Genomic DNA, 15,093 nt, shown 5'->3' on the forward strand with positions numbered 1-15,093 from the left:
GAATGTGTTCCTAAATCCAGGCCAACTCAGCGGTGTCTCTATGGCACATATAAGCCTTACATGAGAGATGGTGTTAAGCAGTTGGGCCATGATGTCAAGCAAGGGTACAGCAGGAGCTTAAAAATAAATGACACAGAAGAGAATAAATAAAGCGAGGCTCAGTGGGGAGGGACAGGCAGAATGTTGTGGGGAGCTCGTATAGGTGGTTGGGTAGTGCACAGCTTTGCTGCTCAAAGGCCCGCAGATGCAGGAGGGCTGCACCCTGCGGAAGACTGGGGGTTCCTCACCCAGGGAAGTGTGGCAAGGAGAATAAGTATATGAAAGGCTTGACTGGGTGACTGGGAAAGATTTGACAAAACCCAACTTTCTCATCAGTTAAAGTGTTCTTGTTAGTGTTGTAAAGAGAAACTGAGGATTAAGAAACTAGATTTTATACGGAGAGCAACTTGAAATATAGAGCAACATCACCAATGCACACATCCTTGGATCAGGCAGTGCTGCAGCTAACGTATTCCTTGCAGCATTGTTTATAATAAAAATAAGCTGTTTAACAAATATGAGGTGGCTTTTTATGTACTAAGATGGAATCATCTCCAAGATATATAACGCTAAGTAAAAAGCCAGGAACAGAACAGTTTGTGTAGGGTATTATCAGAGGGTATTTTTATTTGTGTGTGTGTTCTTTTAAGGTAAGGATGAGTGTGAGATAGAGGAGGAAAAAATGTACATCCCTGCTTTCATATGCACAGAACACGTCTGGAGGGATTATGGAAGAACCTGGGGGCATTTATTGCCTCAAGAAATAAAACTGAGTAGGGCAGTGAGGAAAGAAAGGAACTTTTACTGAATATAATTCTGTAGCTTTTGAATTTGAAATATGTTAATGTATTGCCTAATAAAAATTTAAATTAAAATTACAGAAAGGAAATGGATTTACTGCAATTTTTTTTAAAAAGAATAATTACCTGGAAAAATAAATATTAAATCAGCATTTTCTGTAGTTATTCTAGAAAGTATATGTGAATCTTTGAAATACCCCCTATTTAAAGATTTCACATTGTTCTTCAGTTTCTAAAAACTAGACTAGCTTATTGTTAAAAACAAGACAACAGTCCCCAAATGGAGTCACTTATGCTAAGCCCCACATCACCAAGATGAGACTTACCTGAATTATAATTTGACCTCTCCGCCTGACGGAGCCCTGCATCTCCTGAATGAAATGACCTTGCCATAACCAGCCCACGTTTTGCTAGTATAACTTCCTTGCTCCTGCTCCCTTTTGCATATAAAAGTCTTTCGTTTTGTACAATTCCTCGGAGCTCTTTTCCATCTGCTAGATGCGATGCTGACCGATTCATGAATCGTTGCATAAAGTCAACAAAATCCTTAAAACTTAACGGGTGGAATGTTTTTCAGGACCATAAAGCCAAGACAAATTCACCTATCAGACCAAAGTCTCTTCAACCAGTCTCTCAACAAAACCCAAGTGATTCTTGAGCCAATCTTAGTTCTGACACTAGATAAGAAAAATCTCCCAATTTATAAAAATAAATTAAGTATAGAAATGTAAAAGGTTTTCATATAGTTCTCAAAATTTGGAACCCACTACTATTTATCTATACTAGACTCTATCAGAAGATGGTATCAGACAATAACAAAACATATATTTTGCTTTTTAAAAATTTGATACCTCAGCCCTGACCAGTTTGGCCCAGTGGCAAGAGCGTCGGCCTGCAGACTGAAGGGTCCCAGGTTCGGTTCTGGTCAAGGGCATGTACCTTGGTTGCGGGCACATTCCCAGTGGGGAGTGTGCAGGAGGCAGCTGATCGATGTTTCTCTCTCATAGATGTTTCTAACTCTCTATCCCTCTCCCTTCCTCTCTGTAAAAAAATCAATAAAATATATTTTTTTAAAAATTGATACCTCAATATTTTATAGTATTTCACATGGTGATTTCCATATGTTCCACCTGAATGTTACTGAATGTAACACCCTAGTGTTGCTGGGATCATTTCCAAGATACAGATTTCTAGAAGGCTGGTTAGACCTGAAGACATCCCCACAGCTGGGCTGCCCTTCCAAGTGTCAAAACCACAGAAGAAGGAGAGGGTAGAGGATTCATTTTACACATCTCTAACAGAGGAAAGGCCTGAGGCCCCTTTGGTTGACTCAGCTTAAGGGATTCTGGATCTGAGGTGCTCCATATTTCTTCTGCGGGTAAAACTATCAAGAGGAAATGTTACCTGCTTCCACACACTTCTCGTCAATCTTCATGTCGTCTTCTATACAAGAGCGTCGAAAGAGAAGAGTAGATTTAAGATGTGTTAGCATCACAAACAAAACCCCCTATGGGTAGGCTTATGTCGGTAAAGCACAGACCAGCTTATAAAAATGCTGCTCTACTGTATTAAATGAAAATGTGTGATATGGGCGGCTACATAACATAAAATGGTTTCAAATGTTAAAGCATTGGCTTTCGAATGCTGGACAAAGGGGTTTGCCTTTAAGCTTCAGTTTCTTTCTATAAATGAGGATAGTAATAATACCGACCATATAGGATAGGAATAGGGAAGATACTGAAAAGTTCAGGCACATGGCAAACACTCAATAAATGTTAACTATTTTTACCTTTAGCTTGGTTATGTATAAGAGAATAAGAGAATATAAATTTTAAAACCATTCAATCCTGAAAACCCTTTACACAGCGATTTTCAACCAGTGAGCCACAAGAATTTTTAAGTCATTCAACACCTGACTATTTACCCAGGGGCACTGACCTCTTTTCCCTTAGGTTGTCAAATAAGAAAATGACAGCAGCCAACACAACAATAGCCATCCAGTGTGAATGCCCTGACCTGTGTGTAGGTCATAGAACAGAGTTGCATCTCATTGGTCGGGTAGCATAATAAGGTTGCATATGATCAGTTAATTCGTGGCACCAGAAATCCTTATATACAAGTACAGGCACCTGATTTTTTAAAAAGTCACTTTGTAAATCAATCGAAATTATAAAATTTGTCAGATTGGCAAAAAATACATTTTTTGGTGTGCCGCAGAATTTTAGTAATTAGTGTATGTGCCATGAAATGAAAAATTGCTGCTTTACAACATGACCCCAATCCAACTTTGAAGGCTACTGACCACTTCCATCCCTCACAGATCTTACACTCCTGTGAGAGTCGGCATCACTGGTTCTTCCTCTGGGCCTTTGCTTACGCTGTTGCTTCTGCCTGTAATGTTCAAGGTCCCTCGGAAACACTGATCAAAATGAATGTCCCTGCCATGAACAGAATGGTATTTTCTTCCTACTGCCTGGAACTCTGCTGCTGCACATCTTATCTACCTTGTCATGTAACCATTGTCTGTTTGCCATAGTCACCCTCCTAGACCACGCCTGGAGAGTGGAAATGTCTTATTAATGTTTGCATACTTTACAGGTCTTTATACAATGCCCTGCACATAGTAGGTACATGGATTATTTATTAAACTGAGTTGAATTTTCCTTTTAATATAAAAATCTGTTTTATTTCAGCACTGTACATCTTATGCCTAGCACAGTGGCCAGGACTTCCCTGGAGATCAATAAATAGTGCTTTAATAAATGTGTTAAGTATATCCTAAAAGCACATATTATCTATAATAATAAAAGCATAATATGCAAATCGACCAAATGGCTGAACAGCAAAAGACTGTCCGGATGACCTTCTGGATGACCTTCCAGACGAAACAGGGGCTGCGAGGGCCTATCCTTGCACAAATTTCATGCACTGGGCCTCTAGTATTTTATATAATAAACTATGATATTATAAAGTAGTACTTATCACCTCCTGAAAAGGCACACCATTAATCAATGTTTTAAAGTAAAATATTCAATATGAAACATTTGATGAAATAATACTATTTTATAGAGAAGGAGCACAGATAAACAAGTAGCATAGCTGAGATTTCCAACAGTGTCATTCAATGCCTTATGTTCATTTAGAGATTATTTTCTAGAGTAATAATTTATAGCAATAATGAATTCACTAGTTCCTAGGACATAACTAGGTTTTTTGTTGTTGTTTTTTTAAAGGCAAACAAAAGCTATAGTAACAGCACAAGTAGCCCTGATTTTTAAACTTGTCCCTCTGGGATCTAATAGAGCTACTGATTTTGCTCTCTCAGAATCAACGAGTCCACACTACTGACTAGGGTGCTGCTATTTTGAAGACAGTATATGTAAAGCAGTTTCATAACTTTTTTTTTTCTGAGTTCGTATGGTGGGCTGCATTCGACTGTGGGACTGCACACTGTAAATGTTAGCTCTCTTTTCTTTTATTCCTCTCAGCGTTAAGACAACTACACGGTGTGCGTTCTTTTGACTGACATCTTTTTATACATCGGGGCATTAGTGACGAGCACACCACTAGGTACACAGTAAGAGCTTAATAAATAGCTGAACTGAGTGGAACTGATGGGGAGAACTACAGGAAATTTCTAGGAGACTTTGGAGATGAGGGTTTTTCCCAGTTACTATTTTTTACCTTCTTCCATAGAAATCGCTGGATGCAGACAAATGATTGAAGCAGAGAGAGAGAGAGAGAGAGAGAGAGAGAGAGAGAGAGAGAGGACACATTAGTCTATACTCAGTTTCTCATATTAGCTAACTGACAATAGGAAAGCAAAGTGCCAAAATTATAGTAATTAATATTCTGGGCTTATTCTCCAGAAATTTAGTAAAGATTTAGTAACAAAATGATAAGTGAATGGCCTATAGAAACCAATATATTTATGAGCCTTATTAAAATTGGGGATCTACTTGTTTCTGGCAAATCCTACTTTTCATCCCAATAAGCTATAAAAGATTGCATTCTACTCACTTCTGAATTAATGTGCTTAGTTCAGCATATTTTAGGAACTCCTATCAACTGGGAGGGAGGGAAGGGAAAGGGAAGGAGGGAAGAAAAGAGGGTGGGAAAGAAAGAGGGATGACAACTATAAGTGCATCTTCAGTAAATAACATTTTGATAACCATCTGCAAACTAGCACAGGCCTGGAATTTTTCAGTAAGTCTTCATTAATAAAAACGCCCAAATCTCTCAACTCCATAAACTGCTCCTGGGATTTCTTTTTCCTAAGGTAACATTTAAGCAGAGCAGGCAGATATGAAATAATATCTATTGTAGAATCATCTACAGCAGTTAAAAAGAAATGACCTAATAGTTTAGAAAGTGATTGCACTCCATCAGAAACATCCCTGTAAGAGTCAGTGGCTCCAACCCTGGCATTCCTGGACTTAGGGACTGGTGAGGATTTAATAGGGTCTGCAAGCGATTTTCAGGATGGGCTTTTCAAAAACTCTGATAAAAATTGCACTTAGGAAATATGAGCAAATTACATGTCACCCAGAGGGCATACTAGTTATCAGATACTGATTAGAAGCTTTGTTAGCATTCCTTTGTGTATTTGAGCAATGAAATAGGAAAGTGAATTAGAGAAGTATGTCAATTTGTCTTGATACACAAACTTTGTTAAAACACGAAGTAGCCTGGCCTGCGTGGCTCAGTGGTTGAGCATCGACCTATGAACCAGCGAGGGTTGCAGGCTCAATTCCCAGTGGGGGGCGTGCAGGAGGCAGCCAACCAATGATTCTCATCATTGATGTTTCTATCTCCCTCTCCCTCTCCCTTCATTTCTGAAATCAATTAAAATATATTTAAAAAATAAAAATAAAGATCCTGTCCTGGGCAGGAAGCCAGCCCTGAGAGAGGACGCCAGTTTGCCCCGGTGCACATGCTGGGTTTGAGGTATCAGCACACTCACACATGGGTGATTTGAGGTGGGTGTGGGGCTGGTATGGCTGAGCCCACCACAACTCTCGTTGCTTCCTACGAAAAAAGAAACGCACTATCAGAAGGAAAGTCAACCCAGGCCAACCCAGGAGGTACAGATCCAGGCCAGAATGTTCCTAGGATCTTGCTGCCTCCACCCACGTGAAAAGATTTCTTCCCCCAACACATTGTCAAATACATTCTCTAAATACACAGCCTTTCTGATGTTTCTCCTGCCTCATGGGATAGTGTTAGAGCCACAGTGACTTAGAGTGAAAATCTGCCCGTGACCACTAGTTCGCAGACCACAGGCCTCGGTACCTGCCCTCCGGCTCCCTCCCCTCCTCAGCTGGTCTCACTAGAATGTTCTAGCAGGTTGTTTCCCTCTGGCTGTCGATGCCCGCCCTCCACAGTTCCTTTACACACGGTCTCAGTTCCTGCTACCGTTCCTCGTCCGATAAACCTGGCATTTCATGTGCTCCATGCAGGACCCCACCAGAGCCTCCTCGCCACATCTGCCCTCATGAGACCATGAAGAGCGATCTCTTTGGGCCTTTGTCCCTGTTCGTGTCCTCAGCCCCCAGAGCTCAGGCCACCCTTATCCCCTACACGCTAATCCCTGTACACTGCCCACCACGCCCCTCCCTGAGCTCAGGCTACCCTTATCCCCTACACGCTAATCCCTGTACACTGCCCACCACGCCCCTCCCTGAGCTCAGGCCACCCTTATCCCCTACATGCTAATCCCTGTACACTGCCCACCACGCCCCTCCCTGAGCCCTCTCACACATACCCTGGGACTCCCGGCCCCCAGCCCTGTCTGTGAGCGAGCTCTTTGCATCCTCGCTCTAGGAAAGCCCAGGCCTCCCTGAGGCCAGCTGTGCCTGCACCTTTCCAGGGGGAGCCCCAATATGTAGCTTTTGCCAGTTCCTCTGGTGTCGGCGCTGCCACGTGGCTGGCTGCCAGCTGCCACCCTGACTTCGCTGACCGTGGCTGAGAGAGGGGCACACAGTGGCTGGCAGCCGGCCCAGTGCACCGCTGCTCATGCCTGGAGCTGGGTCCGTGTCCTTGCTTTTCCCGGCATCTCCAGACTGTTCTCCCTCCTCCCTAGGATCCCCCGCTCCAACTATTATCGCCCCACACCCTCCTCCTGGTGACCTCAGATTACTCCTGCTCACCTCACGCTCTCAGCACAGCTCTGCCCTAATTCCCGAAGACTCTATCAGGCACATAAATACCTCTTCTAACACCCTGGCTGCTCGGTTCCTGGATGTCCTCTCTCCCAATGACCTTCCCCGCGTTCTACCTGGGCCACTGCCTCCCACTGTCATACCCTGAACTTCTCAGACCAATAGCCACAATCTCTCCATAATTTCAATTCCCAGCACCCCTTTCTCTCACCTGCACCTCCTACCTTCCCAACCCCAGTAATCCATAGACCCTACAGGACCTATAATCCACTGATCTTTCTAGAACCTTCCACCAACCTGACCTCCTCACCTCCCTCCTTATGCCATGTTCCTTCATTTTAGTTCCTCCCTGGGCTGTTAAATCCACCTCTGTCTAATCCTGGCCTGCCCCCCAAGGAAACTGACGAAATGTATGCCCTTTAACCTTAAGTGGGCCCTTCATGTCGATCATACGGTATTCACCTAATCCATTCGCTCTCCAGCTCTCACAGAAACGCTTCTAGTTGTCTCCTCGCTCCTTCCCAGCACCTCCTTACCACCCTTTACTCTCAGCTCATGACACGGTTGCTTTCTTCACTGAGGAAGTCAGAGCAGTTGGAAGAGAACTTCCACAGCTCGACCATATCCCCACCCCCGCATCCGCTGCGTTCTCCGATTCCCTGCGTCACCGTCGCCGAGGATGAACTGTGGATGACCCCACCTATGGCCGACCCCTCTTCTACCTGCTCAAGGCAGTTCTCTTCTCTTTCTCCTAAGTCATGAAACATTTCCTTCTACTGGACTGTTCGCACTAGCGTTATTTATCCCACCTACACAAAATTCTCTACTTTCCCCTCTAGCAATTTCTCCATTTTTCTGCTCAGCTTTATACCAAAATGTCTCAAAATTTCCCTCCTGCTCACCATCATCAATTTCTTCACATCTCACTCTGCTAGCATTTTGGCCCCACCCCTCCCCGGAAATCACTTTTATCAGGACCCCCAAGGACATCCACATTGCTAAGTTCAATGGTCAGTTCTCAGTCCCCTCAACAGCAATTGACCTAGTTGATAGAACACCATACTGTCTTGATTTTCATCCTGCCTCATTGGTCATTTATTCTCAGTATCCTTTGCTAGTTTCTTTTCTACTTCCTGGTTTCTTAACATGGGCTGAGCCTTCACTCCCTTGTACCTCAATAGCACAGAAGCGAGGGTGCTGGGTTGAGATTCAGTATCTGAGGTTTCAACTCAGCCTTGAAAGATTAAGAGAGGAGTTGGAACTTCCATTTGCAGTTTAGTTTCCTACATGTTTCCCCTCTTTTCTAACTGTATTACTATTCGCGTTCTTCGGTATTTAGTAAGCTTAGGGCATATGGATAAGCTGGCACTTGGATTTATAAGCCAGTGTGTGAGTTTGTCCACCTGCGGGTCTCTTTCTTCTCATCTGAACTGCAATAACGAAGCCCGCGAAAACACTTCATTTCCCGATGGCTCCGGGCTGAGTCCGGGAGGGCGCACTCTCCTCACCTCTTCAGAAGGTGGCTGGAAGGGATTAGGCCAGCACAGGTGCCCAGGGCTGAGACTTTCCGGGCCTGCCACCAGAGCGCATCACTCTGGTCCACCACCTGGAGGATGTCCCCCTTCTGGAAAGGCAGCCCGGCTTCCGCACACGGGATGGTGGGGTCCTCCTGGGGCCAGTACTCAGTCATGGCTCGAACGTACACCTGACAGGGGGTGCACAATGGCACTATCAGAAGAACCCTTGCACGCATGGGCCCTCCAGACACAACTTCCTTCTATTTTTCCATCTACCGTTCCATCTTTCCTCCCCACCACAAAAAAGAGAACTTGCCTCTTGAATGAGTCTAAGAGCTATGGGAAAGGTGACTTTAGGAATAGAATCTCTTAGTTCTGAGAGGTTTTGCTCAAATGTTCACCATCCTTTTTTTTTTTTTTAATCCTCACCCGAGGATATTTTTCCATTAATTTTTAGAGAGAGGGAAAGACAGAGAGAAATATCGATGTGAGAGAAACACATCGATTGGTTGCCTCCTGCATGAGCCCCAACCAGGGCCCGGGCCAGGGCGGAGCCTGCAACTGAGGTACATGACTTTGACCAGAATCGAACCCGGGGATCCTTTGGTCCACGGGCTGATGCTCTATCCACTGAGCCAAACCAGCTAGAGCATGTTCGCCATTCTTTAAATGACTTCTTAACTTCTTGGTCCCTAATCTCCTTTATTGTATTCATTTATTCATTTGCCTCTCATGTCATCAGTATTGAAAAATATACACAGTATTGAACAAGTGCTCAACAGCATAGAGAACAGTAGCATGAAGGCGCAGTAAGTTCTCACCATCTTCTGGCTGTTCACAGGCGGGTCAGAAACTGGAACCACCTTGAACATGATTGTGCCGCGAGACATGGCCTGGAAAATGTCAGAGGGGGAAGAATGACAGCTCGCAGAGTTCCGTGCGTTCCTGGGATTCAGCACAGGGAGCTGCAGCTCAGATGCTCAAGTGCAGTGGTGGTTTCCTCCGCAGGGACTTTTACAAGGGCTCACGGCTAAACAGGACCACCCAGAAATGGAAATTAGGAAGTAGTTTAGCTCTGCTCTGCCCTGCTCCAGAGTCCGCTAAAACCTGCACCAAGGCCTGGCCTCCCCCAGGGACCCTCCTCCTAACTGCCACCAGGACCACCCCGCCCAGCAAGGTCTCCCTCCCACAGGCGCTGGGGCGGAGCTGAGCTCTCCATCTGACACCCCCTCTTCAAACCTCAGTCAGTAATTATTTCCTGGTCCTGCACCAGCAGCCCGGTGTGAGGGGAAATGAGGGGCTCCCAAGTCTCCCGCGGTGGGGGGGAGGTGGGGGAGTTGATAAGCTAATGGTGGCAATGGGGGGCCCTCACACATTTGGAGGAGACAGAAAACCTGTCCGCCCAACAGGGACGGTAACAATCACTCTTTCACCCACACTGTGGCAGGCATTGGAGGTGGAGAGATTAACAAAACCTTGCTCTCACTCTTAGGAATGTCACAGCCCCATCGTCCTGCAACTCTACTCCTGGCCCCGGACTGAGGTGGAGGCAGTGGGTCTGTGATGGACAGCACTCCAAGCTCCCTGTGTACCACACACTCTCACAGCCGTGGTTGCAAAATATGTAGGCGCTTGATATACTCCTTCTAATACCACTCCCCCTCTCAGTGCCCGAGGCATATAAAATTTCCATTTCCCAAAGAACCCGGTCTCAGGACCACTGATGTCCCCGATACAGGCCCCACACCTGGGGTGTGCATGGGGAGATGGGGGTTGGGGGGCAAACTACTATGCTATTGACAGCGGGCCTGTGATTCAGGCAACTGTTGGAAGGACGGGAATAGGGACCTGAAGGAGAGAAAAGGCTTGTATAACCAGGTCAGAAATTTCCAGTGCACATCACCAAGGATGTCCCGCTCCCCACGCTGCCCTCCGGTGACTTCTTCCTCACCCCAAAACGGCCTCAAGGAAGATGTTAAGCAGATTTCAGCCGTACAAAATGTTAGGGGAGCAAAGGGTGGTCTGCTCAGGTTCAGACTCTGCTCCACAGTCTCACTCTGCCCACGTGGGCTCAGTTTCCAGTGGAGCAACCCAGGTGATGAAGGACCTGGGCAGGGTACCTGGCAGGCTCCCTGAGACAGGGAGAGCAGCTGGGGAAGGGAAGTCTCTTCCCGAGGGTGGGCGGGTGGCGGACAGAAACAGACTAGTCTGGGGCCTGGAGAGAGGACGCGTGGAGAGGGATCAAGTCGCCCTCACACACATGAACACACCAGGGGCTGCATGGCCCGTTCAGCCTCGCATCTCAGGGAGGCACGAGGAGGGCCAAGAGGAGACCGTTACCAGAATCTGGATCACTTGCTCGGGGTCCAGTCCCTCCACTGCAACTCCATTCACTTCCACCAGTTTGTCTCCGGCGTATAACAAACCTAGGCAGCCAGGAACACAAAACAAAGAAGGGGACAAAGATGTTGGCAGAGAGCGAGGCACCTATCCCACAGCTCTTAACAAAGTCGCCAGCTCAAGCGTGCTCTGACGGTTTAAAATTGACTGTGAAATACGAATGCTAATACTACTAAAGCAACATGGTTATTCTGTTTACACCACCACCAAAGTGCAGGAGAACTGCCTTTTCCCACTTCTCCGCCAGCCCTGGGTATTGACGGATGGTGGCATCACTATTTTTGCTAATCTGGTATTGTAAAATGGAACTGGAACACTGGTGAGAAGATAACACTACAAGCAAAGATGTCAGGGTCCCGAGGACATGATAAGTGGAAAGGAAAGGGGGGAACACCTCAAAAGAGACCCTGTGAAACGCGGGGGTGAGGATTAAGCCTTGAGAAATACGAAGCAAAGCCGTGGGACTGTGAGGGAGAGGAGACAAGAAGCAGAATGATGTCGACCAGAAACCAAGGAGGATGACAGTTTCAAGAAAGGCAAGGTCAACAACATCACATGTGCTGGAGAGGCTGGAGGAAGGGCCAGTGGGGCAACTAGGAAATCCTGGGGTGGTAGCTGTAAGGATGTTGGGGTAAAACCCTGTGCCAGGTGTTGGGGCCACGGACAGTGAGGACAGGGGGCGGCAGGGACAGAACTGCTTGCTTCAGTAGCACAGCAGTGTAAGGTCCACGGCAGAAAGAGAGGGCCAGCGAAAGGCCTTTCAGGATGGGGAAGAGCTATGCCTTTTGAAAGCAGGAGGACCAAGTGAAGAGTGAAAGTTGGGAAGATAGAGTGAGGCCGACCTGGACTTGAATCCTGACTCAAATTGAGCAAGTTCGTTCGTTAATCACTTTGAGCCTCAGTTTCCTCATCTGTAAAATGGCATGATAATACCTACCTCGTGATGTTGCTATGAGAACTGAGAGAACATTATTATGGAGCCCAGATGGAGGAATCAGTGGAGGAACACGATTCCTCTGGAATATTTATTCCTTCTTTCTTTAGTAACCAAGCAATGCAATGGCACTTACTACAGCCCCAACCTTAGTTAGGACAGAGGGCTTTTCCTGCCACGAAAACTAAACTATCAAGCGTGTCCTAGCTTCCGGGCCCCACTGTACCCTGTGCTCCAGCCTACCACTCCTCTCGGCCAGCCCGCCGTGGATGATTCTGGCCACCAGGATGTCCCCCGTCATCTCATGGCGCTTGATGGTAGCTCCCTGGGGAGAGAGTACAATGGAATTCCTCTTTCAGCTTCGTGACCATTCTCCTCCTGGCTTCCCTCAGTGGAGCTCTGGTCTTTCAGATAAAGGCATTCATACCAAGCAGGGCCCTACCAAGCCATCAAAAGGGAAAGGCCGCCCTAGCTCAGTGGTTTGGCTCAGTGGATAGAGCGTCAGCCTGCGGACGGAAGGGTTCGATTCCGGTCAAGGGTACATGCCTGGGTTGAGGGATTGATCCCCATTAGGGGACGTGCAGGAGGCAGCCAATCAATGATTCTCTCTCATTATTGATGTTTCTATCTCTCTTTCCCTCTCCCTTCCTCTCTGAAATCAATAAAGATATATTAAAAATAAATAAATAAAAGGGAAAGGCCATTCAACGTCGGCCCCCTGAGTTCTCTAACCACACAGACATAAACCATATTTAGATCCTTCCACAGATAAAGAAACCTCCTACAATTACAACCTAATCAAGGGGGCTATTCCTAGAAAATCAAATGGATGCCTTACTTAGCTTCCCATTAATGGGGGGTGGCGGGGGGACTTAGGCAAATACATTGGAATTGAGTGAAATATTTGTACATGCCAGAAAGCCAAATAATCAAATATATGTCTTATCTCATAGCTCTTTCAAAAAAGAAAAACACTACAGGGAAATCTTTCCTCGTGGAAGCATTACAACATGTGATGTGCTTGAAGCCACACGCAAAAGTCCTTAAGACCCAGGTTAGCCAGTATTACTGTAGGTGCCCCTCACGTGCTCTGAGTGCCTCAGACTGTGCCTGGGAGCACAGGCAAGAATATGGCCAGGTAACCGCTAGAGACCATCGAGTTCACCATGAACCCTGGTCTAATTCTAACTGAAATTATAAAATGGTTGTCTTACCAGGGGCTGTTGGTTTTTCACCAAACAAACAATCCTCATTGCTTCCTCACCCTCGGGGATGTTGTCCGGCAGTGGGGGTAGAAGGGGCTCAAAATCTTTCTGAGCCACAGTGTCATGGGCACCGAGCAAGGCCTGGGGACAGGGAAGGACGAGGTGAACAGCCGTCACACATGGACAGCCATCTAGGAGACGGTGACTTGATACTATGTAAGACACAATGACAGCCATCAACACACACATGCCCGGTGCAGGTCTAAGCATTTTATAAAGTGGATGACTCCGTCTTCAGGATGCTCTGTGAGGCAGGAACACTTATTGTCCCCATTTTGCAGGTAAACAAGCAAGACACAGAGAGCTTAAGCAATACTTAGTATATTCTTTCATCTCTGTTCAAATGTATTATTCTGTCACGTTCCCATTTCCTGGAAACCCATGTCACCCATGGTGCTCCTATGACCTTCAACTAAAAACAACTTTTCTGATATTTCCCCTAATGAAGGCAGAATAGGGGGGTGGGGAGGCAGTAATCAAAACACCTTATTTGTTTAACGTGTCACCAAAATTTCATGTGGAACAGGATGAGAAAAAATAGTTCCCTAGTTTAAGGTATGATTAAAAGTTCCTTCTAACGACCCACTATGTTAAACTTTCCATTCCACGGGGTGGGGAAGCAGTCCTACAGCCCTGCCTAGGTATGTGGGGCAGAGCTTCATTGGAACTGAGAAAATTCTCTAGGGTTATCTTGTGAACTACAATTTTTGACTCATAAATTCCATTGCTCCAAATGCAGACATTCTCCTGAAGTTCTCATGTGCTGATAAATGGACCCCAAAATCTGACTTTTCTTCTGCCATCAAATGTTCTCCATATACCCTCTGTCCCCATAGGGCTAATCGTCACTATGCTGTGGTTCCTACATACCTTCACACACTTTATCCAAAACTTAAAATATCCCAAGATGGAAAGGAAGGATGCTACCTTGGTTGCGCCGGAATTTTAAAGGCTTTGCAGGGAGGGAAATAAGACACCATGGAAAGTTCTGGATGTCTCCTCATAAATACGTCAGGCGTGGCTCGTGACTGACACCTTGAGCCGCTCATATCTGACTCCTACATGTTTTGATACAAACAGCAGGTCACCCATGTACGGCAATAGGACATGTATTCAGAGAGCACATTTTCCAGCACATTCTTTCCTTTCCCTACTTTGTCTATGTGCCAGGTGGGCATGTCTTGTCTGTTTAGCAAGCACTTGCCTTAAAGTGCGGAGCCTGGAGGATTTGTCTCAGCTCCTGGATCTCGGGGGAGCCAGGGGCTGCATGTAACATCTCCACCACCTGGTTGATGAGAAAGCATACATTGTGAAATTGTTTAATGTGGGAGACAGCCGGCCAGTTTCCTCCCTTCTAGTAAAGCTCAATGAGGAACCCTCAGTGGATGCATAATCATCCATCAGACTTTCCCACGAGAGCCTTTGATTTCTTTAAAGAAGCCCCGTGAGTAAAGTGCGTCCCATTCGAGCTCTACTGTTCTGTGGACTACAAGCCACCTCACCTCATGGGACAGGGCCTGTGCCTGGGAGGTGGCAGGAAGGAGTTTCTTCCCTTTAAATTCCTGGAGGCAGTCATACACCTGCAGAGGGCGGCCGTGCGAGAACAAGAAGGGCGTGTCCATCACAGACCAGCTGACGTCTTGGGGGTCAGCATCTCCAAGGGAAGGAACAGCCTGGGAGCCGCACAGCAGCCGGGCAGCCGTGCGGGCCTCTAATAAGGGGTCTCCGGTTGTCAAGGAGAAGTGAAGCCAAGCTGGGTGGTTCTAACGCTCCAAAGGCTCCCCTCCTGGTTGCCATGGCAAAGTGACCTTCCCTAACTGGTTTCACTGAAAAAGACTCAAACTTTTACTCTTGTTAAACCAAGAAAAAGAGGGGTTTCTAGGACTGAGACCAATGGCGACTTGGGGCCAGACCCCCGCAAGGCCCTGGGCTGGGCAGCTGGGCAGATGTGAGCTCTGGGATCAGGGTTCGCCCGAG

General features: G+C 46.4%; 1 protein-coding gene across 1 annotated transcript in view; it reads right to left on the reverse strand.

Annotated features, from left to right (window-relative positions):
* Window positions 1–15,093, reverse strand: part of MPP4 (membrane palmitoylated protein 4) — a 29,779-nt gene that overhangs the window by 12,555 nt on the left and 2,131 nt on the right. Inside the window, exons 3-11 of the mRNA XM_036320590.1 lie at window positions 14,321–14,401; window positions 13,066–13,197; window positions 12,095–12,176; window positions 10,858–10,943; window positions 9,339–9,410; window positions 8,509–8,705; window positions 5,803–5,867; window positions 4,524–4,541; window positions 2,244–2,282 (exon numbers count right to left, since the gene is read on the reverse strand). Coding sequence (XP_036176483.1) covers window positions 2,244–2,282; window positions 4,524–4,541; window positions 5,803–5,867; window positions 8,509–8,705; window positions 9,339–9,410; window positions 10,858–10,943; window positions 12,095–12,176; window positions 13,066–13,197; window positions 14,321–14,401 — 772 coding nt within the window. The remainder of the gene's footprint in view (window positions 1–2,243; window positions 2,283–4,523; window positions 4,542–5,802; window positions 5,868–8,508; window positions 8,706–9,338; window positions 9,411–10,857; window positions 10,944–12,094; window positions 12,177–13,065; window positions 13,198–14,320; window positions 14,402–15,093) is intronic.

This window comes from Myotis myotis, unplaced genomic scaffold (assembly GCF_014108235.1).
Source record: "Myotis myotis isolate mMyoMyo1 unplaced genomic scaffold, mMyoMyo1.p scaffold_m19_p_8, whole genome shotgun sequence".
In the NCBI taxonomy this organism is placed as follows: domain Eukaryota; kingdom Metazoa; phylum Chordata; class Mammalia; order Chiroptera; family Vespertilionidae; genus Myotis; species Myotis myotis.